At 33.9% G+C, this 27,657-nt stretch overlaps 1 protein-coding gene across 1 annotated transcript in view; it reads left to right on the top strand.

Annotated features, from left to right (window-relative positions):
* Positions 1 to 27,657, top strand: part of LOC142323182 (uncharacterized) — an 85,864-nt gene that overhangs the window by 44,073 nt on the left and 14,134 nt on the right. The window contains exon 2 of the mRNA XM_075362490.1: positions 11,578 to 11,697. Within this exon, the coding sequence (XP_075218605.1) occupies positions 11,578 to 11,697 (120 nt within the window). The remainder of the gene's footprint in view (positions 1 to 11,577; positions 11,698 to 27,657) is intronic.

Below are 27,657 nucleotides of genomic sequence, written 5' to 3' on the forward strand. Positions count from 1 at the left end.
AAGTACATTATAAGAAGCGTTAAAAAACCGTGGACTAACTTATCCAAATATTTTATCTTACTTACCAAAAACGTTCACACAGATTTTCATTTTTGAAGTCTTACACATTTAAAAAATAAATCATATTTTTACTCGATACATGTTGCTGATAAACGAGATGGTCTCCGGTCTTGAACGATGCAAATTTTTCAGTCGTTTCTATGGCAGTCTTCCGATGTTGTGGAATATTGGAGTCGTGAAAGTTTTTAAATACGTCTGCTTTCTAGATTCTTTTATTCTGTACGTTTAATTAATTAAAATTTCTGTTTATGCAACACCGATATTGAAATCGTTTAGAAATTTCTTGTTAATTTTAACATCGGTTCCACAGGTCGATGGTTGTTTTATGATAATACAGCATGAAGCTACTATACGGATAATAAGCGGCAACTAAATCTGAACAAAGAGATCGTTAATCTGTTATTGAAATAAACCGGCAAACAAGATTACATTCAAAAACTGTGTAAAAATATTTTATTTCAAATCTTAACTTAGGCGAACATCATCGATAAAACTTGACGTAAAAGTTTACTGTATTGTCAATACATATTTATATACAGACTGATTCCAAATTGTACGATATTCTCTTGAGAGATGATTCTATAGCCAAAAATAAGAATAAAGCTCATATAAACATAGGTCAGAAAATGGTTCGTTAGCGAGTTTCGGCTCGCGAAAAATTAAGCCTTGCTTTCTGCTCCCTCTGTGAAATTAAACCGTACTAAAATTCTTGGGGTGTAAATAGAAGGGTAAATTTGGTGGTTTCTTATGGTTTTCGTTGTAAGAAATTGTATAAAAGCAGTCCCGACCTCTATCTCACGTAGGTTTTAAGAAAAACGGGGTAAATCACGAAAACGTTTTGTCGGAAAATACACTTTTTTAGGTTTGGAATAAAAAAAGGTTTTGTTAATTTACCGATAAACATATAACAATTTCTAGTTAATTCTGTAGAAAATTTAATTCCGAGAAGATAGATATAGATAACTGTAATTAAATTAAAACACAAAATTGAGAAGTTCAACTTTAATTAAAAACAAAACACAGAAACCGGATCGGAAAAGCGGTAGAATTTAAACAGAACAATTTACAAAAATGTTTGAATAACATAATGTAAATGAAAACAAATAGAAATTTTATTACCGATAACAGAAAAAAAATTAATAAAAAATAGATGTAAAAACATAAAAATCACATACTTTTTGGTTTTTTTCCTAACGGTTACTTGATAAAGCTGCAGTCATTTCTTCAAATCAGTTGCCTAATGTGGCATTCTGTTCAACGCATAGTTCAGATCGGCGAATCCACGCTAGCCGAGCATATCTAATAGCACGGTTATTATTATTCCTAATAGTGACTCCAGCTTTTACTGCACAATGTCTCAATTATTGTGTGCCATTACGAACGGAATAGACTAACAACTTCCTCCAACCCCAAAGGAAAAAGTCCGCTGACGCGAGATCGGGAGATTGAGGTGACCTCTTTACCGGTCCGTTTTGACCAACCGTTGCTTACTAAATGTGTTATTGAAATGATTCATCTCAACACGACAGTAGTGAGGAGTTGCGCCATCATTGAAAAACCATGTCTGCACTCTTATCTGCAAGTAGAATATCGTCCAAGAGTTCCTTCAGATTTGTTTGCAAAAAAATGCAAGTACCGCTCTCCATTGAGCCTTGGCGGTAAGAAAAAAAGGACCTATGAGATTATCACCAAGTAGACCCGCTACACAATAAACAAAAAAGTGCGTTGGAAATGATTTGTAACAGTCTCATGGGAATTTTCTTCTGCCCTAGTGCGAGCGTTTCGATAATTTACAGTGCCGTTTCTTGTAAAACAGGATTCATCAGTAATTAGAATATTCCTAAGGAAATCGGGATGATGTTCACATTTTATAATTAATAACCGACAGAATTTCATCCGTTTATCAAAATCAGGTAATAATAACTTGTAAAAATGTTGTATGAAATGGGTATAATTGTTGCTCCCGTAACGTTTGCCACACACTTGATTGCGAAACATCAAAGCGACACCCTTTTGTTGTTTGAAGTGGGAGATACTTATACCACATTCAATATTGCTTCTTCAGCGTTGGCATTTCTCACAAAACGTTCCCGACCGGCATCGAATCGTTGCAGTTTAAGTTGCCTGTTTCTCGAACTCGCCTATCCAAAGCCTCAAATATTTTACGATCCGGTACTCTTCGATCTGTATAATTTTCCCTGTATTCACGCACGGCAACCGATCCATTTTTATGTACTTAACACAAATTAACAACGTGTCCGACAACTTCCCCAACGAAAATAAATTTGGGGTAACATCCATCATGAACGATTAACCGAACAGTAACAGCCCAAACACCGCTCAAATGAATATTCAAATGCTAGACGCTAAACTTAATTGTTGATTAGACTTTATTGCCGACCTATGAAAAAATACAAATTTTTAAACTATGTCTTTCAAATGTATTTTTAGCATTTGCATGTAATTTTTTCTGTAAATTATCCTTATATAACTTTTATATAATTTTTCCAATCCTGTTTGTGTTTTGTTTTTAATTAAAGTTGAACTTCTCAAATTTGTGTTTTATTTTAATAGACGTTATTTAATCCATCGTTATTAATCCATAGAATTAAATTCTCTACAAAATTAACAAGAAATTTTTTATCTGTTTATTGGTAAATCAACGAAGTTTTTTTACTCAAAACCTAAAAAATTATTATTTTCCGACAAAAGTTTTCGTGTTTTACCCGTTTTTCTTAAAACCTAAGTAAGATAGAGTTCTGGGACCACTTTTAATAAATTTCTTAGATCGAAAACCCATAAGAAACCACCAAATTTACCCCACGGTTTGTACCCCTAGAATTTTAGTATGGTTAATTTCACAGAGGGAGCAGAAAGCATAGCCAAATGTTTCGCGAGCCGAAATTCGCTATCGAACCGTTTTCTGACCTACGGTTATATGAACTGTTGTTCTTATTTTTGGCTATAGAATCAGAGATTGCCGTAAAATTTGCAATTCCCCCCCTCTCATTATATATATATATATATATATATATATATATATATAATATAAAGTAAATACGAGGTGGGACAATAAAGTAATGAGACTGATGTGAAAAAAAATGTTGCTTACCGTTCTAGTCATGTTTAGTGTTGTCTCCTTCAAAGTAGTTCCCCTCTGATTGCACACACTTATTCCAGCGCTTCTGCCATTGATGGTAACATTTTTGGAACTCATCTTCTGTAATATCCTCCAAGACCCTCGTCACAACTTTTTGGACATCTTGTGTTGTTTGAAAATGGTGTCCCTTGACCGCCATTATGACTCTTGGAAATAGAAAAAAGTCGCACGGAGCGATATCTGGTGAATAAGATGGCTGTGGTAGTACTGAAATTTGTTTTGAGGTTAAAAATTGCTGTACTGACTGACAGAGCAGTATGGGATGGCGCATTATCGTGATGCAGAATTCAATTATCAGCAATGTTGGCACGGACACGAAGAACTCGTTTACGAAGTCTTTCTAAAATTTCTTTGTAGAAATATCGGTTAACTGTTTGTCCAGGAGGCACTCGCTCTTTATGAACAATTCCCTTGGAATCGAAGAAGCACATAAGCATGCATTTCACTTTTGATTTTGACATGCGAGCTTTTTTTGGTCTGGGTGATCCCTTTGAGCACCATTGCGAACTTTGGCGTTTTGTCTCTGGATCGTATTGAAAAAACCAACCTTCATCACCAGTGATAACACGGCTCAAAAAATCTGGATCGATTTCCGTTTGCTCTAACAGATCGGCTGCCACATTTTCCCGTGTTTCTCGCTGTTGTTGTGTGAGATTTTTGGGAACCATTTTTGCACGAATCTTCCTTGATCTACGAAGATCTTCAGTTAATATTAGACGAACCGTTTCTCGATCGATGTTGAGTTCTTCTGCAATCATTTTCACGGATAATCTTCGATCAGATCGTACGATTTCACGCACCATGGTCAAGTTGACATCTGTCCGTGAGGTTGATGGTCGTCCACTGGGGTCTTCATCTTCAACATAAAAAATAAATAAAATTTTATGCCACCGAAAAACTTGAGCTCTTGACATAACCTCCTCTCCAAAAGCCTTCTGAAACTTACCATCAGTTGTCGTCGCGTTTTCACCCAATTTAACGCAAAAAGAAATGGCATACCGTTGTGCAATATTTTGCGATTTCATTTCTGTGACGAGAGACACGTGTTCACTTATTACAGCAAAACTCACGACTGAGCAGTTGCATCAATGTGCCGCTTGGACTAGAAGTAGCTTATAGACCAAGGTCAAAGATGGTGTGCCTACGCAAGCTGCAGGGTTACCACATCTTGCAAAGAAAAATCAGTCTCATTACTTTATTGTTGCACCTCGTAGATATTTGAAAAAGAGCAAATAATTTAAAAATAATAAACTAATAGAAAGTATTTATGTAACACTTTAAAGAGTATTTTAACAACCTTTTTAGCATATGCATAAAAATAAACTTAATACAAAAAACTATTGTTTCAAGCTGTTGCAATTGAAAATGTAAATTTAGCTTAAAAACATCTACACTGTTTAAATTTCCGAAAACCCTGTCCTAAAATATTTCTTTTATAGGATTAAATAAGCACTGTTTATTTGTCAATTATTATTTTATGATTTTTTTAAAAATTAAATGATTGATTGATTTATGTACTTAATGTTATATGCTCTTAGCTCAGAGTCTACCGGATTGTTTAACTTTCAAAACTTGTCAAACCTTATATTTTAACTAAAAGTTTTGTAAATGTTTTTTTGAGGTCTTTGCTAGCTTGTTTTCCACTTTATCGTCTGAAATTCAGTTACTTGTAACTTTGATTGATTGTGAAACAGAATTTGGAGTAACAAATTTATAACTTAGAAATGAACATTTTTCATAATTAAATCAAAGTGTTTTATCACCTATCAGATTATTTTATTAAATAAGAAATTTGTGTACAGATCATCTGTTAACTACTCGATACAATGTACCGATTGAAAGCTGACTTCAACATACTATTGTATAGTTTTGGGAGAAATGTATTTACAAATTACCGATGATAGCTAAAGTAACAAAAAAAAAAAATAAATAAGTTCCATTTTTTTTTCATTGTTTTTAACCTCTTAGGATCATTTTAGTCAGTCTATTATTCAAGTCTTTTCAAAGGGACTGTTTGGGCCTTGCTGTCCTCCCGAACGTTTTTGTACGTTCAATCTCTGTGCCCTTTCTAGTGTTGAAAATGTTCTTGTTGTGAATGTGAAGCAAGTGTTTTTGTCCTTGATTTTTTAGTTTAATTTTATCTTGTCTGTGATGTCTTTTGGTGATCTCTTATTTTTCTGATCCATTTGCATGCTGTTTTGGTATTTTTCGAGTCGAGATTGTACTGTACCAGCTATTTCAGAAGTTGCATCCTCATGATGTGTCCAAAGAATCCTAGTCTTTCTCTTATTCATGGTATCGGTGATGGGTTCTAACTCTGTACATGACTTTGTCAGGTCTTTCGGTACTTTTTGTTGATGCAGGTTTTTTCCAATTTTCTGGAGTCTGTCTGTCTGATTGTTCGTTCAGGTGGAAGAGTATTTCTGCTGCATATGTTACTTTCGGTTTTTTAACTGTGTTGTAGTGTCTTGTTTTTGCGTTTATGGACAGACCTTTTTGCTATAGATATACCAGGTTAATTTTTGTGCCGTAGCTACTTTGTTTGGATTGAGGTTTTTTCATTTAGGTTGGTTATTATTTTTCTGAGGTATTTAAACCAGGTTACTGTTTTGATTACTTCTTTTAATTGTGTTGGTTTTTGTGGCATAATTTCGTTCTTTTTGAATAATATTTTGAGATCAGTTTTATTTGAAATTTTGTGACATTCTAATATCTGTGTTTTAGCTTCATTGATGTTGTTTACTAACCAAGGCAGTTTATTTTGATTTTTTGGCCTATTTTTATTTTTTGGGGAGCATATTTTGAGCCACTCCCTTCACCATTTCCAGAGCGCAGTTGAATAGACGGTGAGAGTTGGACTTGGTGCAGACTTGTTTTGATAAATAAACTTTTGTTTATTTATAGGAAGAAATCTTCATCTCTAGAAACATATATTTTTATAGCTTGTTAATTTCATGAAAATTTACTTATACAAATAGTTTTAAAAATAAAAAAACATAGTTTACAATTAAAGGGTGTTAATGTAATACCTCCAAATCTAACAAAAAAGTCTTTTAGAACGTTATACCTGTATGTTGCCCCAAGATTTTTCATTAAGTACCTATTACTATAAAAATTAAAAGAATTACTAAATTCAAAGTTGAAATTAGAAGATGGCTATTTGAATAATTTATTTTTTATGCTATTTTTATCCCTTTTGTCTGTTCTGTAGGCTAATAATAAAATCAGAAATTATAGTATGTTCATCACCTTCCTGCTATTTAGTAGATTATTACAATATTAACAATTACTTCTTATTACGACATATTCCCAGTTTTGTGAGTACAGTTTCATATAATATGCTGAAAGAATAGTAGTGCTATTATGCATTGAACAATAGAAATATATCATTAAAAAAAACTCTTTTTAAACAAGTTTTCCTCGATAGTAACTAATTTCTTGCTCGTTATTATTCTTTTTCATTGTTATTATTAAAAATTGTACATAAAGACTTGTGCTTATTTCTTTATAAACTATTACTCTCTTTTTTATTGTAGTGTACACGAGTCAAAAAATTAAAAAAATGTTACTTTTATGTACTCTTGTTTTCTTTTTTATGCATTTTAGGATTAGATTTATTAACTGCATCATTACAATAGTAGTTTTATTTATTTTTTCATACGATATTCTGGAAGTATGCTTAGATTCTTAGTGCAGATTCATTGATTTACAAGTACATGGTCTATAGGCTGTGTCCCTTGTTTATGTACAGAGTGTTCTCTGTAGTTTCTTTAATCTTGGGTCTTGAGCGCAGTAAATGTTGTTAAATAGGACCCAGTAATTAATTATAGCCATGAGACATTAAGGAGCCATTTGTGTAAAAATGTGACGACCGAATACATTGAAGGGTGACAGATTTACATTAACAGATTTTTTTTATTCATGTGTATTGACTTTATTTTTTGTATAAATTAGTGTGTTTTTTATTTTGCTTTTCAGTTTAAAAAAAAATATATTCCTTGTTCCTCAGGATTAGTTATTTGTGTTTTATTATTTAACTTTTTCATGTGATCTTAACCTGTGTATTTTAACATTTTAGTTTTTCATCTAGCCAAAAATTATTTATTTAATTAAATCCACTACTGCCAAACAAATAGGGCTGAAATAGAATTTACTATAAAAGACTTATCTAATTTGTTATATAAAAGACGAGGTAACACAGAGGTTAAACTTTTCTCTTTTTATGTGGAAGATTGACTGATTGAGTCCTGGCTGAATATTTAATTAGTTTATCATTTTTATCCTTTTACAGCATTTATTATTGAATTATAATTAATAATGTGTCCTTGCCTATCACAGGCTGTACTTACAACAGTATGACCGCATATACACTGTCATTTCATAAATAAGGGATGCAGGTATGTATAACTGGCGGTTTTTAAGTAAAATAAAGAACTGGAATCCAAGATATTTTATTTATTCACTGACGCGCTCATTTCTCATAATAATTGAATTTAGTGTGATAATAAATATATATGCTGTAGTTTAACACCACACAGTGTTTGGTCTAATATATTGCAGCTAGTAACTGATGCAATGCTCTCATGTATTTGTTACTCTTATCAGCTGGTGGTTTTAAAATATGTTCCATCGTGAATTGCCACTATAATGAGTGAAAAATGGTCAAATCTGGCTTTATTGTGTATAATAACGGGCTGTTCAAAAACATGTATACGTACTTTAAAAGCATCTCACATGTGTGTTATTCTTCAATTCGTGTTTGCTTTGGGTTCAATGTGTACTACTGTTGTTTAGCAGCATCAACAGATTGCATTTGTGTTAATTGATAAGCTGCGCTACATGATTTGATGCAAGCTGTTGAGAAAGTGCAGTGAAGGCACAAACATGGCTGTTATTCAAGAAGTGAAAAAAATATTCTGAAGTGTGGTATAGGAAGTTCAAGAATGTCTGTGAAGTGCAACAACAGTGGAGGCAGCAATATGGAACTGAACCACCTAAACATGCCTAAGCATTGCTCGCTTGCACGGTAAGTCAGTTTTTCAGGACTCAATGTCTGGTGTGGACTATCATCGAGGAGACTGATTGGACCGTTTTTTTTTTCAAACGTTCAGTTTCTGGCCAGGCTAACTTGGAGATGGTGAATGCATTAATTTTACCATCCATTACGGCTTTGTTTTGTGGTGATAAACAATCTTATTCAACAAGATGGAATCCAATCTTACATTCAGATGTGCGAGCCTACCTGAATAACAATGTTCTGGGACATCTGATAGGACCATTGGTTAACTGGCGTTTCTCCCGCCACCACCACATTCGGTCGCCCTAGAGCATATGACCAAATATCCATGCCCAAAACGGCTATTGTTCCTCAAAAACAGTTTAGCGACCAATAATCTAATAGCTCGTAGTGAGTTTACCTAAGAGCGTGAGCGGACTAAGCGAGGTGCCATACACGACCTGCTTACGTGTCCCAAACGCTCACTTATACAATAAAATTAAACCGGGGAGGAGCACCCCTTGTTATTATATTAAAAAGAGTAATTTCCTGTCACGCCTCGGTCGCTGAATGTCAGCTAGTACCTGTCCACCATTTAAAGCGCTTGGAACTTTTATCTGGCTGGTGGCCAGCCATTATCTCTGGATTAGCTTCCCACAGCAGCACGGTAGGAGTCATTATACTTTACCTTTAACTAATCTACCGATGTCGGTTGAACAACGCAACCTCAGGAACTCCCACGCGATCCGACAATGCGGCCCTCGCCACACTGACTCGCCGTTTATGAGCGGCCAATTTTTCCCTTGACCTTTAAGTTCCAGGGTGGCCCGATCTCTGCCGCCCCCCCCCCTCAAGAGCAGGGCAGTCAAACATCATATACTCATTTGACTAGACCTTCCCGCAGACGCACAGCTCATCAGCTGCCAGGTGGAACCGAAACAAATATTGGTTTGAATTTACATGATTGGAGAGCACTCGGGCTCCCGTTGCCCTTAAAAACGAAGGAGAGGCATAGCATCCCCCCAGATCCTGTATAAATCTATACAAGGACCTTCGCGTAGTCGTGGCGTGCCATTCTTGCTGCCATGCTTCCATCGCGAGGCCGGAAAGCCTCCTCCGAAGGCGGGAGATGGGCAGCTGTTCGAAATTTAGAACCGGTACATTGAGATCACCGTTTCGCTCCGGTACTGGCCCGGCTCGAAACCGCATCCCAAATACCTCGGCCTCCCTACCTCTTCGCAATTTCCACATGGCCGCCCGAACTTTTACCACTAAATCGATTGGGAAGCCTTTCCCAATACAGTAGTAGCCTCGTAGGAGGTTATTTTAAAAACACCAGTACATACAATTAAGGCTCTGCTCTGGGCACTCTTTAAATTTTTAATAAGCGCTCGATTTCGTTCCAACCTATGCACCGAAACGGACGCCGTGTAAGAGGTCATACTTTCGAAGGCCTTTTACACCATGTACAAATGACTGCCCGAGAGTCCGTAATCCTTTCGAGCAATCCTCCTAAGTTGTGCATCCGTCCGCCGCTACTTGCTTGATGTGGTTGCTAAACACAACTTATAACACCTAAGTACTGCAAACACTACGTAGTTATGAACTCGAACTCGACTGATTACACAGCCGCTATACTTAATGCCTGTGTTACGACTGTATGATAATTTGTCTGCACCCTTCAGAAGCATAAACTTCGTCTTGGGCACAGAAATACTTAAATTGTTAATGTCCATCCAGTCCTCTGCGGTTGACAAAGCCGCCTGCGGTCGTGAATTACCACGAACTATCAGGAGACAGTCATCAGCGAAAGCATGGGCCGTGACCCCTTCCGGGAATGTCAGTTCCAAAAATCCGTAGAATGCCAGGTTCCACAGCAAGGGACCGAGAACGGAGTCCTGCGGGCTTCCCCTGTTGACGGATTTTTCAACAACTAGGTGCGCATCCCTAAACAGAGCCGTGCAATCCGAGAAATAGTCACGCACTACGGCCTGCAGGGCTACGGGAACATTCCGTCGTTACAACTGATAGAGGACAGAACTCCAACACAAGGAAGGAAATGCTGCCTCTATGTCAATAAAAATTACCAAAGCATATTTACAGTCGGCGCTTTTCACCTCGGCAAGAGCATTTAAGATGCATTCCTTGATGCCAACCCCTTTCATGAAGCCATACCGGCCTCGAATTAGAAATGAGTTCATATCGATTTTTTCCCAGAGCCGTTCCACAATTAGCCATTCAAGCAACTTGCCGATTACCGGCAAGAGGCTGATGGGTCGATAACTGCTTACCTCACTCGGATCCTTTTCTGATTTTAAGAGCAACCTCACCAAAGCCACCTTCCACCATGTGAAACCAATCCCAGTTAGGCACCTCGAGAACAGTCTGCTAAGTGGCTCTCTTATGACAGGCAGCAGATGATAGAAAATATCCAGGTCAAGTTGGTCAATCCCCAGTGCCATTCGAGAAACCACTCGGTCTATATCTACGAGTTCCACAGCCCGTACGCCAGGGAATTGTTTCTCACCCGCCCTGACACCGACTTCTGCTTCACCCTCCAGAGCATCTGGAAACAGAGTATCTAGGCACGCCTGGTAAGTCGCCACTGATGTTAAAGTGTGGTCAAGACATCAAACCTGCATCAAACACTGGACAGCACATGCAATTTTGGCCGGTAACATTACTTCGGGAGCTGCCAGGGATTGCACTGCAAGTCATGCATGGAGTCTTGCCAAAACTTGAGTTTGGCTTCCTTGATGGCATGAACTTACTCTCTATGGGCACTCCAGATCTGATAGGACCAAGGAGGCTGAGTAAATAACCCTCCCATTGGCCTGATTTAACCTCACTAGATTTTTACTTGTGGGGGACCGTCAAGGACGTAATCTGCAGTAAGAAGCCACAGTCACTAGTGGACCTATGCCATGAAATTGAAATGGCTTGTGAAGCAATCTGTGTGCCTATTGTGGAAGATATCTCCAGGAATGTTTAGCATTGTGCTTAAAAGTGTCTGCAGGTTGGTGGTTTACAGTTTTAGTACTTACCGAAATAGCACAAAGAAACTTTTCACTTTGTATTTTTGTAAAACTCACAGTAATATTTCTGTTATTATATTTTAAAGCATCTACATTTTTTTTTTGAACAGCCTGGTATTGTGCATATTACACTATAAAAATTGATGGTTATAGCTAAGTCTTGCCTCTTAGATAAAACCATTTGCCAGTTTTAAATGTTTTTTTTTTATAGTTTCATATACAATTTACATGTCATTTAACCCATCAGTTTGACCTTACTACCCACTACCTACTTAATTTTATTTGCATGCTCACTATTTATTATCTTTTCTCTTTCTGTTTCCTAGATACCAATTGAAAAGATATGTAACAAAGATAGGGATAGCAGTACAGCTACTACACCATCAAGTGAACGCAAGCACAGCTTGGGATCAAGTCCAGAGCCACATGTTGACTCAGCTGATGAAGTAAGTATTGATTTAATCACTACGTAACCAATCAAATAATTTTTTTTTTATTCCACCAAATATCTAAACTCAATCGTAAAACAAAGTTGACTTCCCATTTCCATTAAAAAAATGTTTGTTGAGTTAATTTCATTCATTATTGACAACTTTAGAATTATTGATTTGATGTGTTAGGAAATGACAAATTTAGTTTAACTTAGTTGTGTTTTAACTTATCATGCCATGGGATTTGTAACTTACAATGGTAACAGTTGATTATTTAACAGTAACATGCTTCACCAGAAATGACAGGGTTATTTATTACTTAATAGAATTGCTTTCCTTAATTAAATACCTGGCAGTATTGCCATCATAAAGGTACAGCCTTTTCAACTTCATTACTGAGATTATTATTTCCTCATGTTTATTAAAGATGGTCAACTTTTTATATTTTTTAGAAAATTTCTAAATTCTTTCCAGTTTTAAAAGTTACCTTATATTTGCAAGATACTTCACAAGTTGTATAAAATTTGTCTACTGTAAAGAAATTTTTTTTTAACAAACGTTCACCATAGCCAAGTGTACTGCCCATGTAGAAACAAGTTTTCTCAGTTGTAGTACACATCTGATAATGGTGAATATAGGTGTGTGTGTGATTTTCTCTCTTCATATGTTGAACTTAAACAACAGTAATTTAGCACAGTAAATATTAATGAAAAAAAATTCTTGGACCGCTTCCATTATCTGTCATGATGTCATTTTTCATATCAACAGTTTGTAAACAGTTATGTTGTTATCAGTTAATATATTTATTATATTTTAATTTAGATTTTCCTCATCGCTTAAAGTAACGTAAAAATATAGCCATCAAACAACATATCAAGGTTATAAGGGTCACAAAGTAGATCTGTTGCATCATAGATATAATATGTGTAGTAACAAATTTTTGTGATTTGTGAAAAATTCTTGTAAAGGAAATATGATTTTATAATTTTCTTTCTGAATGCACTATATAAATGCATGTATAATGAAAATTTTCTGCGGACAGTTTATGTGATCAGTGATTACCTGATCAATAATTGTCATCGCATGACTCTGAAAAACAGCTACATTTTCATATTATTTCAGATAATAAAGAATGTTTAATTAAAATATAATACGTAAGTATGTATAAGACTGATAGTTTGATACATCATTTCACAAACAACAAAATTTTTGTGCCATATTAAATTAAAATTTTTATGTACTTAACATTTAACATTATTAGTTAAGTGATTGATTTTCATGTTTTCAGTAGAAAATCCAATTATTAATTATGAAGAGTTGACAAATCTGAAATAAATCTTTATAGTACATAATAATTTTTAAAAAATTTAATAATTACTAACTCAGATGTTATCTCTATTGTAATATCCCTTTATTCTTAACTTAACCCTCCTGATGCTTACATAATTTCTTCGTGTAGTTTATAGTTATAGATGTGGTCAATGTCCTGCGTAGATAAGTTAAGATAAAACAATATGCTTTACTACACTAGACTGCCCTACAGAACATCTTCAGCTCATGCACTTGAATTTGGAAGAAAACGTTGAGGAGAATGTCTTGCTTATAATTCAATATCACATGAACATTATGTGTTTATGGAGAACGATGAGACTATTACTGAACACTTTATTGTATTACTATCCAAATACTGGCTAACTAAGATTTGAGATGCTTAATTTCAGCTTACCGTTTCAGTCATCATTTTTAATTTGTTAAAATTTCTCTCTCAGTCTTTACTTCCCATGTTATTATATGCATTGTATGTTGTTTAATGGAGGAAGTTGTGTTATAGTAAACAAAAATAATTGAGAGAGAGAGAGCAAATAAATCTTATTGAAATCATGATGTTATTTTTTAATTGAAAATAATTTTGAATTACAATATAGAACCCTTAACTGAAATCATAAATAACATTTTTGAGATTGGCCTTTGCCCCAAAGTTTTTAAAATAGCTCAGGTAATACTGATATACAAGTCAGGTGACAAATATTAACAAGTATTGTCCGATCTCACTGATCTCTAGTAGGCTATATCTAAAGTATTAGAAAATAGTGTCAAAAGTAAATTTATAGCTTTCTTTGAAGAACACATAGTTTTAAACTAGACAATTTGGTTTTAGATCAAAGAGATCCACAATGGATGCACTAGCAAATTTAAATGGTTTGATATATAAATTATTAGTGACTAGTCAACTGAGTCTGTGCTTTTTTGTGGACCTGGCAAAAGCTTTTGATTCACTAATCATGATATATTATTAGATAAATTGTATAACGTAGGGTTTAGAGGTAATGTAAATAAACTCATTAAAAGCTACATAACAAACAGAATAAAATAGAGTTAAATTTGATGAAGTAGTTAGTGCTGAATGAAAATTAGATTCTGGAGTGCCACAAGGTCAGTTTTAGGACCCTAAATTTTATATTATATGTCATTAATATATTTACATTAAATAAATCAAACGAAATGGAAATATTTTCTTTTGCTAATGACACTGCTCTATTCTCCTGTGACAAGGATTGAATTTCATATAAGGTTAAAACTAACTTTCTGCAAATAGTTAAGTGGTTTAATGGAAATAAGCTAGTGATTAACTAGGAAAAAACTAATATTTTGCCATTTGGATGTCACTGTGATAGCATTCCTGAATTTACACAACTAGAATTTAACATAAATAATGAAATAATAACTATTGTTAGAGTTATTACTGCAAAATATCTAGGTATGTATTTTGATTCATAAATGAGCTGGAACATACATGTATAAAAAATTGCTACTAAACTCAGAAGAATGGTGGACCGAGACCCGGCTGGATCCCTCCCTAGGGAAGGGGTATGGTTAGAGGCAGGCATATAAAAGACCCAGTCCCGGCCTTTTGGGTGAACGACCCCGGTGGAGAACGGCATAGCCGGGTTCCGCGGGGTCTCGGTAGGTTAGAGGCAAAGGCAACCTCTGAGGATGTGCGATGCATTAGCTGCCCCACCCTCCTAGATATGAGGGGGGAGAAAAAATAGAAGAATGTCATTTTTATTTAGTAAATTAAGGGAGGGAAAACTAAACAAGGCTCATTTATACCTAATTTACTGTGGACTCGTATATCCAATCTTTAAATTTGGTATATTCGCTTGGGGAGGAGCAAGAGAAAATATGAGAGCATTAGATGTAATTCACAAAAATATAATAAAACATACGTTGTTTCATAATTGTAGATTCCCTTCCGAGCAGCTCAGATATCAGGAATTGGAGGTATAAAAAATATACTCCTTGAACTCAGTTAAACAAATTTTAAGAAATAAAATAGTTGAAATTGTGCAACACAATAGAGCTTTAAGATCAAATGATTAATTTTGTGTTTCACTCAAACTCTCAAAGAACTGCAAAGAAAAATTACACATACACTGACACCATATGTATAAATTGCTTACTGGTTCAAGTAATAAGTTTGTTCAACAAAATAATTGTAAAATTACAATTGTTTTTATTGAATACATTAAAACGTTTTTCTAGTGCTGTTGGTCTCATCAGTTGCATCTCACTGTAAAGATTCATCAAAACCCTCTAGTGTAATCCTACAGAGATGAGAAAACTTTTCTAACAGCACAATTAATTCAAATTTTTGCTCATTAAATGCTAAAATTGTATAAATTATTAATACCATTATTTTAAATTCCCACTTTGTATAATAATTTCATTCTAGAAAACATTAACATTATCTAAAAGAATGTTTTTCATCCAGATATTATTTTCTGTAATGAAATATTTTTATTGTATTCTGAAGCGAATAAATTATATGCATTCTCATTGAATTTATGAACTAGAAAAATTACCTATCCTTAATTTAAAATTGTTAATATTCATTACCAAGATTCATCTTAAGCTGATTCAAAAATAAGTTTTTGTCAGACTTTTAATAGTGTTCAAAATAAAAAGAACAAAATTTTGTAGGAAAGATCTTAAATATATTATTTTACTTCATTTTTCTTTGTAAACTATCACTAAAGTTTTTTCAAAGAACATATAAGGTCATTTAAAGTTTATAAAAAGAACAGTTTTCACCAAGAATGAACATACTGTTTGAAATTGAAAAAAAGGAAGTTTTTTCATGAAAAATTATTTTGAAATTACCTGTATTAACTAACGTGTAAATAATTATACTAATGTATGTAAACAGCAGTTAATACTATTCATAACTGATTGTTTATATAACTGATTATTATTCACTTGATTACTACAAATATTTTATTATCATTACCTTACATGATTAGTTGACAACCGACTGCATTTTATTGTGATCATATTATGAAAAATACTGTCAAACATGTGTTATAGCCAGTGAGAGTACACTGGGTTTGTTCTGACATACTAATTTTTTTTCGGCTTTAATATACTTCTATACTTCTTCTTCTTCTTCTTCTAATATACTATACTTCTTGTAAAATATCATTTAACTTGGACTCACTCGTTTCTGGAAGCCATAGATTTTTTGTTAAAGGTCCATGATATGTTTAAAATGTCTTACATATGTACAAATACATGAAGGTTTGCAAGTGGCGCCAAACAGAGCTGTAATTTATGCAATAAAGTAAGAAGTTACTTCATCAAAAATTACTTGGTCCTTCGTTCAGCTCTTTGGATAGGGAATCCAGCCCTATAATTAGCTCAGAGGCAGAGCTTTCAGCTTACTGAGCTGCTCTATTGAACGGCTGCTCTAATGAGGCTAAATCAGCACAGTTTGTGCAAATGCAACAGCAGACCTAATCCCCATATTATTACTTAGTCAAGAAGAGGTTATCAAGCATATGAAAAAATAAAAAGGTAAAGTAATCACTCAAGCATGTCTTGTGATAAAGATATTTACCATCTGGATGATTTGTACTTTATTTTAATTTGATATCTGTGTTACTGGTGTACTTAAGCTGCTGTGGTTCACGTGATGGTGCTGTCTTAGTAATAATCAGCCTAAAATTGCATATACAATTTATTACTGTTGTTCTGTTTTCTAATCTAAAGCAGGTTCGTAGGATATTCATTTCAGCTTAACTTTGTTGAAGTTTACTTCTTGGCGAAGTTGGGACAGATTCTGGGTGGTCTCCCAGGCACCAGATTGCTGGTTGCTCTGGACACTAATGCCAAGACTTCTTCCTGGGGCTCACCACTCATTGACCCCAGAGGTGCTGGTTTCCCACAGTTCGTTGAAGCCAGGAACATCTGTTTGCTTAAGGCAGAACAACTGCCTACTTTCTCTTGCAAACTGGGGGAAATTTATATCGACGTCACCTTGGCTGCGGTATGAGTGTGCAGCTGTCTTACAGGGGTTGAAATGGCGCATGGAGCATAGGGAGGAGTTTGAATTGATGGCTGAGCAATTTGGCCAGGCGATCAAGACTGGCTGCGATAGGGTCCAACAGCAGCCATGGCCAATGGACAGTTCCTTGGATAGTGGGTAGTCCACTGATCATAGAGAGCCTAGAGCTGTCATGTCACCTGCTTATGGGGGGCCGTCTGTTAGTCACAGGTGACGGTGTGGGAAAAAGTGGTGGTCCTGTGACCTGAGTGTGCTGCATGCAAGAGTGAGTTCCACGTGTAGAAGGTACCATCGTTGCCTCCTCACACGGAATATTGTGGATGACGTGTACACTGGGGCTTGCATGTCTACTGGCACATTTGTAGCGAGAGTTACAGATGTGCTGGTAATCAGCGATTACCTTCAAGCAACTTGCCGGTAATCAGCAAGTTGCTTGAAGGGCTGGTTGTGGAACGGCTCTGGGAAAGCATCGATATGAACTGTATTCTAAATAGAGGCCAATATGGCTTCATGAAAGGGGTTGACACCAAGGATTGCATCTTAAATTCTCTTGTCAAGGTGAAAAGCGCCGACTTTAAATATGTTTTGGCAATTTTTATAGACATAGAGGCATCATTTCCTTCCTTGTGTTGGAGTTCTGTCCTCTATGAGTTGCAACGCCGCAGTGTTACTGTAGCCCTACAGGGCGTAGCGCATGACTGTTTAATTGTATGGCTTTGTTTAGTGATGCATATCTGGCTGTGGAAACATTGTCACCAGGAGAAGTCTGCCGGGTTCGTTCTCTGTCCCCTGCTGTGGAACCTGGTATTTGATGGATTTCTGGGACTAACATTTCCTGAAGGAGTCACGGACCACGCTTTCGCTGATGAGTGTCTCCTTTTAGTTCATGGTAATTCATGACCACAGCAAGATCAGGTGTAGGCGGCCTTGCCAACCACAGAAGGCTAGATGGACAGGCAAAATTAAAAGATTTCTGTGCCCAAGATGAAGTATATGCTTCTCAAATTATCGTAATGTTGTAACACTCATATTGAATATAAAGGTTGTGTAATCAGCCAATTGATAGTTCATAAGTACCTAGGTGTTTGTTTGATGAAAAGTTGCTCTTTAGCAACCACATTAGGCAAGTAGCGGTGGACGCCGTTTCTGTGATGCACAAACTTAAGAGGATTGCTTGGAAGTATTATGGGCTGTCGATCTGTCATCTGTACATGATGTACCGAGGTGTCTTCCAAAGTATGACTTCTTATGCTGCGTCCGTTTGGGCGCATATGTTAGACAGAAATTGAACAGTTATTCAAAATTTAAGGAGTGCCCAGCACAAAGTCCCGTAATTGTATGCACTTGCTTTTAAAACAATCTCCTACGAGGCTACCACCGAATTGGGTTAGGCTCTCTCAATATATTTAGTGGTGAAAGTTCGGCAGACATGTGAAGGTTGCAAAGAGGTAAGGAGGCTGATGCATTTGGGATACGGTTTTGAGCCAGGCCAGTACCAAAGCAAAACGGTGATTGCAATGCACCAGTTCTAAATTTCAACTAGTTACCTCCACCTGTGGAGGAGGTTTTACAACCTTACAATGGATGCATGGCAGCAAGAATGGCATGCAATGACTAAGGATAGGTTTTTGTATAGATTTATACAGGACTTGGGGGGATGATACGCCTCTAGTTTGTTTTTAAGGGCAACGGGAGCCCAAGTGCTTTCTAATCACATGAATTTAAACCAATATTTGTTTCAGTTCCGCCTGGCGGGTGATGAGCTGTGTGGCTGCAGGGAGGTCTAGTCAAACAAACACTTGATGTTTGACTGCCCTGCTCTTGGGGGGAGGCCAAGACCGGGCCACCCTAGAACTTAGAGGTTAAGGAAAAAATTGGCCACTCATAAGCAGCCAGTCAGTGTGGTGAGAGCTGCACTTTCAGACTGTGTGGACATTCCTTGATGTTGATGCTTTGTTCAACTGACATCAGTAGTTTATTTAAGGGAAAACTTCCTACTTTGCTGCTATGGGAAGCTACCTGAAAATTATGGCTGTCTATCAGCAAATAAAGATCCAAGCACTTTAAAATGGTGGACAGATACTTGCTGGCATTCAATGTCTTAGGCATGGCAGCGGATTCCTGTTTTAATGATATAAATTTATTTATTGAAGTCATATATTTTAATATTGACAGGGTGCACCTACTCATTTTAGTTATATATGGCAAGTGAGTGAGTGTTTGAGACAAGTAAGCCAGTGGTGTATGGCACTGTGCTTAGTCCACTCATGCTGTTAGGTAAGCTCTAGGAGCTATTAGGACATTGGTCACTAAACTGTTCCAAGGCTCAGTTGTCGTTTGTGGCACAGACATTTGGTCTTATGCTTTAGGGCGACCAATTGGGGGGTGGTGGAAGAAATGCCAAACAAACTAATTCATTCCTTCTTATCCACTTCTCATTTATCATTGCTCTTCTTTCAACTGTTTGCAATCTTTCATTTTTTCTGAGATTGTAACAAATCTTTGTTTTCTTATTTTGTCAGGTCTTTTTATTTTTTTCGCTTATCCAACATTTCCAAGGGTACTGTTGTCTCCCTGGCCTTCTTTCTCATATTTCTGACTCATTCATTAAGATATACCATTTAATCAGACTCTTTCTCAACGTTTTTATCCATCTTACTGCAAATTTTTTGCTTTTCATGAATGCCTATTCGGCTGGTAAAATGTTGGTCTTATCTTCTTTCTTACGTTTCCATTCATTTGTTAATTTACTTCCTAAATACCTAAATCTATTTGTTTTATTGTGCATCTGTCTTCTCACTCTGCTATTTTTCATTATCATCCGCTTTCAATATTTATTCTTATTCTACAGTTTTCTTCTGATTGTATTTTATTTAATACCATAATAAGGGTTTTCAGCATGTCAACCGATATAACTATAACATTTATAAATCTTATGCATGTTATATTGTCACTTCCCACTTTAATGTACATATTTCTTATTTAATCTTTTTTTTAAATTTAATTTTAAGAAAATCTAATTGGAGTTTCCAATGAATTGTATCCTTGTCTAATTTGATAGCAGTTCATTTTGTTTGAGCGCTTGTTATTTTCTAATTGCTGTTTGCTTAGTATTAAGTCTTCTGTCCTTGTGGCCTAATTCTTTTGCTGGCAAAGTATTAGAAAATTTAATATTTTACCTATTTGGTCAAAATTCTCTTGAATCATTACATATGCATATTCCTTTGTTCCTGGTAATAAAGCTCTTTAATTCCAATAAGATTTGTTGTCCAAGAACCTAAACCTCACCCAAATCCTAATTCTTCCTCAGCTGTATTTACTTCAGTTGTTTTATTTAACTCCTTTTTTAACAATTTTTTTTTTTTTAGTATATGAAATTATTTTTATAGTTTAGCGTTTCTTATACTTTTTTGTTCTTTTAAGTAATGGAATCATTGTAGCCTTAAATAGACAATAAAAATAAACAATTATTTATTATTACTAAAAATAATTATTTATTTAATAATAATATTATTATTATTTAATTACTTAAAAAATTATTTAATTATTGTATCTAGTGCGGATTTTTTTCTTGGTGGTACAAAAATTAAAAAAAATAATCATTCCCAATTTTATTACATTAATTGAGTCTTGCAATTCTGTTTTTCCCAATTTCAATCACATATTTAAAAAATTCAGTTGCAATTTTATATATTTCGTGTTTTTTTTTTTTTTTTTTTTAAGTTTCTTATTTATTTATTGCTTCCTCTCCTTCTGTAGTTAATGTACTTCACCCCTACCCATATACTTGTCCTCCTTATCTTTTAGAGGGTTTTCTTCTGTCACATAATCAAATATTCTTTTTGTTTTCACATATTCGATCTATCTGTTAAAAAATTTTCTCTTTCTAATTAAAATTATGTGATCTTCATAAAAATATTCAATTCTTCCTATTGGTATCAGATATCCTTTGTCACAATCCAAATCAGACTTATAATTTCAATTCTCTTTCTGTACTCCTCATTTATTCATGTTTCTCCCGCTTTGTCATTTTTCTTCTTAGTTCATCGATTATAATGCAGTATTTTATTTTGTTTTTTTATATTCTAGTAATTTATAACAGATTCCTTTATTTTGCTCTTCTGTCCATCCCCAAATTTTATTTCCTCTATCTTTACTTTCTTTCAGTTAATTTTCATCTCGGGTATTAGAAAAATTATTTTTTATTCCATCATTACCCATAATGTAACCCCTACAACATATCATAATAGTATCCAGCAAATGTTTTTCAATGTATAATCTTTTGGTTTAACTGTTTTAAGAGATGTGGTAATCTTTTGCCTCATTCATTTTTCCACAAATCAAAATTTCCAAACAGTTTTTACTCTATCTATTCCATCAATGTTCAGATCCCCCGCCATTATCTTGCAACATTATGTTGACATTTTATATAGTTCTTCTCCTTCATTCTTCTATGTTTGAATGTTTGTTTATACATTTTTTATTATTGGTACATCCTTCAGGTTTGAAATTAAATTTTTATTCTTGTCAGCATTATTGTTATGTAAACATTCGCGCACTCAGTAAATCCTACTCGGTTTTTCCTTCTTTTTTTTTTCAGTAGTTGTAAAACATCATTCTATTCCTATTAATCTATTCAATTAATTTTTCATATTGCATTTACTTTACACCTCTTCATTCCTATTTTCAAGCTTTCCATGTCGTAACAACATTCTTGCAGTTATATATTTAAACTAATTTTTTGATCTTGTAGGGTGTTTCTCAAGCAATCTTACTCAGTGCGAAACATTTGAAATCTAGGCTTATTATTACGCAGTATTGAAAAAATTTTGTGATAGCAAAAGATTGCTTCTATGATGAAGTTTTTGTTGAAATATGTTTTTTATTTGTTCTTTGTGTGTGTTTGTAGTTGAAGTTATTAATTTTATGACGTTTTCTCTGAATAACAGCATTAAAAACAGTTTTTTTAATATGTCTTTTTTGTTAGAAATATTTTTATTTCTGTTTTCTTTGGCATTTAAAATAATAGAACAGAGATATTAATTTTTTTTATTAAATGGATTCACTGTAATACTAAATGGTACAATACAGTTATTGTAACCGTTACAGTGAATGCTACAAAGCTATCTAATTACATGTAATTTAATAATAATAATAATTAAAATTTTACGGACTATTTTAGGAACATTTACATTTTATACTTAGGATAGTAAAATTTTTATAAGGTAGTTTGATGATAACATTTTCTAAACTGTCTAAATAATTCATTACTCTTTTATTATTATTATTATTATTAAATTTGTATTTTTATATTCACTTATTCTTGTATCACTTGATTGGAGTTGTTTAAATTATAAATCTGAGGTAACTCCTGTAGTGAATACATTGTTCTTATGTTTATACTTAATACACTATATCACATAGTTTTATTATTTTAGTGATGTAAAAATATATATCTAAATCTATTCATACAGGATGAATTTATGTTTTTTGACATAATATATTTATGCTGATATGAAATTATAAATAATGTTGTCAGTGTTATGAAAGTACTTTGTTACTGTTTTGTTAAATGTCAATAATACATCTTAAAAGCTCCTTGATGTCTATTTTATCACTGAATGTGTATGTATAAGAAATGTGTGCGTGATATTTTAGACTTATAACAATATTATAATATTCTTATTATATTTCTTATAATATTGTTTATTAAATTCATAATATTTTTTTTCTTGCAAATTTTCACAAGCTCTAGAACCCTTTTTTTAATTTTGGTTATATAGAAATTTATATTTTACATTTTATTATCGGACTTTTTTTTATATTTTATTTGGTGTGGTTTTAAAGCAATTTTTTGTAAATTTTAAAGACTTTTCTTTTACAGAATTTGATGTTTTTATTATAAATGATAAAGATTTGTGTTGATTTTAATGTATAGTGATGTATAATTTTTAAATTAATACTGATATATCATGTGCAAACATTCTAGTATTTCTAATGATTTTTATTTTAGAGGTAACTATTTTTAGCTGTCCTGTATGTCAGGTGGTTTCCTTTTTGTTATAATAAAAATTGTTTCTGTGTTAATATATACAGACTGACACGCTGACACTAATCTTCTGAAAGAAAATTTAATATTCAGTACTTCATTTGTGCTTTAGTTACAGAGACTATTTCATACTAAGAATTAAATACTCTGTTTGGATTTTATATATTATATTTTATCTATTAGGTCTATTCTTACATTTAATATTCTTTACATTTACTAAAGTATAAAACTAATTCCTGATGTTTTCTTAAAACCATTAGAAATGTTACTTCTGATTTCTCTCTTTCTTTCTGTAATTTAGTAATTAAAAATATGGTAAATATATTGATACATAACTTAGTATTTTTTCCCCTACATTTTTAAAATATATTTATGCAATATATATTCAATCTTGTGTGTACAGTGTTGATTTAGATCATATTAGTACAAAGTTGCTTCTAAACTTATTTAGATTTTCAACTTCGCTGCATGTAATTCTGTGAGCTTGATATTCTGCTTTGCGTGTTAATTGATTAGTGTTGGTTTTAAAGACAGTTAAGTTATCTGTAAAGTTTTACAGTACTTTATTAGTATTTCCCACATGATGTAATTTCAACTAAAAGCAGTCCAAGCAATTATAGCATTGGGATAAAACTGTAGTTAAACGACGTACATTCTGTTCAGTTTGTTGGTCTAAACATGGACCAAGATGTGTTTATATTCCTATTGATGGCTGTAGTAATCAAGAAATTATAAAATATTAGTTTATAGATTCAAAGAAATTACTTATGAATAGAGCTGTATTTAAATTTGCAATTTGGAACAGATCTTCACATAACTGATCACAGTGATTGACTAACGAGTGTTAGGCTAGTGGAAAATTGTTGGCTCTAAATTTCCCATTAAACAACATAATTAAAAATCCCTTTTGGCACACCGAAAGGTGGAGGTAAATTTCACCAGTGCTAAGTAGGAGATAAAAAATATTTCCCCTTAAAGTTAAGAAAAACTTCAAATTTACTTAAGCAGTGGTTTCATGTGAAAAAAGTTTCACATGTTCAGCATATGACAAGCCCCATCTTACAATTCTAGTAATATTTTTGGTCATCCCTTGCCATAAGTGTTGATCAAATCAAAAATTGTTTCAGACAAAAGTTTTAGGTAATGTTTAGAGGACTAACGACCACTTTAAACCGATTTCATACTGTGCCTATTAAGGGAGGTATGATTTTTTTTTGTCTTCAAAACCCCCTTTTTTCTACCCCCTGGGCCAATGATTGGTGATATCAAAAAATTTTACTTAGATAAGTTTTAGGCCCTTATCTAAAAAATAGTAGGAACTTTAAACGAATTTGATATTTTACTTAATAAGAAAGTTATAGCAATATTTTGCTTTTTCAAAAAAGGCTCCTCATTTCTTCCCCCATAGTCCAATTTTGCCCATTAACGAACTCAACCGAGATTTTGGGTTGTTATATTTTATGTATCAATTTGAAAGTGATTGGCACAAAATTATGGTAGTTATCGTGTCCACAAGAAAGTGAAATATATATATATTTGTATATATATAAACGTTTGAACTGACGGTGGTTTTGGGGTCTGGTAGATGTGAAATGCAAAGATATGTCAAAATTTTCCAGAAATCAAATTTTGGTACCCGTTACAATAGGTAGTTTTCTTATGAAATCTACCTAATTATGCTAACTTGATTCCCTTTGATTCCCTTCATATCTTGCCCTACTCATTTCCTTAACCAGATATCTGCAGCTAACATGCTTGCTGTACACCTAGATATAAAGATACCATATTTTGTTACTACGAGGGTGAATGAAATATAAATGTTAATTTTTTTTTAAATAAATTTATTGATTAATAACATACGCAATTAATACCTTCATCATTTCTCTATATAATCTCCTGCGTGATCTACATGCTTTTGCCAATGTTTTGGAAGCTTGAATATTCCTTTTTCATAAAACATTTGAGTACAAGTCATCAATTAATTGCACACACACTCCTCGACATCTTCATTGCTTTCAAATCCATTTCTCTCCAAGCGATTCTTTCAAGGACAAAAACAAAAAAGTAGTCACAGGGGGATAAATCTGGACTGTAGGGTGGGTGGCCGAGAGTTTCCCAGTGCATTTTTCCAATTTATCCCCTGGAAAAATTGCAGTGGTGTTTTCATGGAGAAGGATAACATCTCTGATGGGTACACCCCCCCCCCATCTTTTGTTTCAGTAGGCGACTTTTGTTGATTTTAGCATCTGTGAATAGTAAGCCGCATTCACTGTTTGTTGATTGTGGAGAAAATCAGTGAGTAAAACACCTCTTAAGTCAAAAACAAATGTTACAAGAACTTTTCTGGCTGACAGATGGGTTTCGGCCTTTACTGGGCAGCCCTCATTCTTCCTTTATCTTTCCTTACTCGCCATTTTTGACTGTGGAGTGTAGTAATGGACTCATGTCTCATCACATGTCACTCTGAACCTCAACAAATCATTCTCTTCTTGTGAAAATCGTTTCAGAAGTCTCTTGCAGATCTCCAACCTGACCTGTTTTTTATTTTTGGTCAACAACCTCGGAATCCATCGAGCACTAATTTTTCTAAAGCCAAGATGATCAGTAATAATGGATTGAGCACTCCCGTAGCTGATAACCACTTCTGACAAGATTTCTTCAACAGTGAACCGGCAATCGCCTTCGATAAGCTCTCAAATGGCATGGTTATTGTCAGCTATGAGACTTGGCCTTGGGTGTCAATCATGAATTTCGTTTTCTACACTTTCTGACCTTTCCTTTCTTTTACCTGTTTAGCCTCCAGTAATTACCTTTCAGATAATACTTCAGAGGATGATATTTATGAGTGTAAATGAAGTGTAGTCTTGTAAAGTTTCAGTTAAACCATTCCTGAGATGTGTGGTTAATTGAAACTCAACCACCAAAGAACACCAGTATCTACGATCTAGTATTCAAATCCGTATAAAAATAACTGACTTTACTAGGACTTGAACGCTGTAACTCTCGACTTCCAAATCAGCTGATTTGGGAAGATGCGTTCACCGCTAGACCAAGCCGGTGGGTACATTTTCTCACCTGCCCTTAAATTATCTTACCCACATACACACTCAGTTGTGGGACAGTGTACTGTTCCCAAACTGTACCTTTAAACAAGTTAAAATTTCTGCGGATTTAAGGTCTTCATTAGTTAAAAACTTTATGATTATATGTTGTGCAACAGACAATAGAACCTCTTGCTCATTCATGGTTCTACTGATGACAGAACAGAGCGGAGGAGCTAGCCCCTCTTAACACACCGAACGTTAACCCCTCTGCCATCCAGCTCAGAACTGCTTGCTTTGTAGAATAGCAAAATTACCATTTAAATTTGATTCACCCTCGCAGAACTGAAAAAAACTTAATTGAACTTAATATTGTTTCTGTTAAACTACACAAATCTTTAACTGAAATTGAAAAATGTTATTCAAATCGATTTGTGATAGATTAGCACATGCAAAAATAAGTAAATTTTAAACATTTAAATAATGCATAGAGGTTACAATGAACTTAAACATTCCTGACAATGTGTTTTGGAAATTTTATTTTTTGCAGTATGTTTTGTCCAGTTGTTGGGAGGTCATTATCTTCATAATACATGAGAATGACTGTAGATGTACTGTGGTCATTTTATGCCTTGGGGAAAATCACTGAATTCTTTTTTTGCGACTTCTTTAGCAGTTAGTTTAGTAAGACAGTTTGTGCCATGTTTAATCAAATCTATATCACGCAGAATAACTTAACAATTTTTCATAATTATATATCATAAAGGAAAGGACTAATATAGACCATAAAATCAGCAAAAACTTTTGAAATCAAAAAACAGTTCCACCTTCCACTTCCCTCTTAACAAAACGTAATTTTCTTTTTAGCTCAGAATGCATTTTTGAAAAGATTAGAGAGAAAAATTTATAGGAACCTCTGGTGGAATTTTTTAAATATATTTTCATTATGAGTTTCACTTCCTCTTGAAGCTATTTTTTTTCTTTATATAGCTGTATTATTTTTTGTTGTATATTTTCATTTCTCTAAAGTTAATTATTTTATTTTCTCTGATTTTGATTAAATCACATTTAAAAACACGATTAGGAAACTTATTGAAACTGGTACAGTACACTGAAGCAATATTTGTTTCTATTTTTCCTATTGAAAGGAAATATAAACCATTACAGTAATTAATTGTTATAGTTTTGTATTATGTTTTCATAAACTGCTTTAGGATTAAAAAATCAGTCATCACTGTCAATAGAAAGAATAATTTTTCTAAAAAATGTGATGGTTGATTTAGTAATACCTTAACCTCCTCAATTCCAGTAGTGATATTTTTAATAAGTTGCTCTAAAGGTAGTGTTGGTTTAACAAAGAAAATAAAATGACTGGAGGTAAAAAAATGAATATAAAAAGTCGGTTACTGGTAACTAAGCGTTGAAACTTTCTTGATGCAGTAAAAGGTTTATATTCTAGTTGTTTTTAAGCTAGATTTTATCATTAGTCTGCAACAGTTTTGTTCATGTATGTAAATGTACAAATTCTAAAATACTTTGTCATA

This window comes from Lycorma delicatula, chromosome 4, assembly GCF_047948215.1.
Source record: "Lycorma delicatula isolate Av1 chromosome 4, ASM4794821v1, whole genome shotgun sequence".
NCBI classification, from domain to species: Eukaryota; Metazoa; Arthropoda; class Insecta; order Hemiptera; family Fulgoridae; genus Lycorma; species Lycorma delicatula.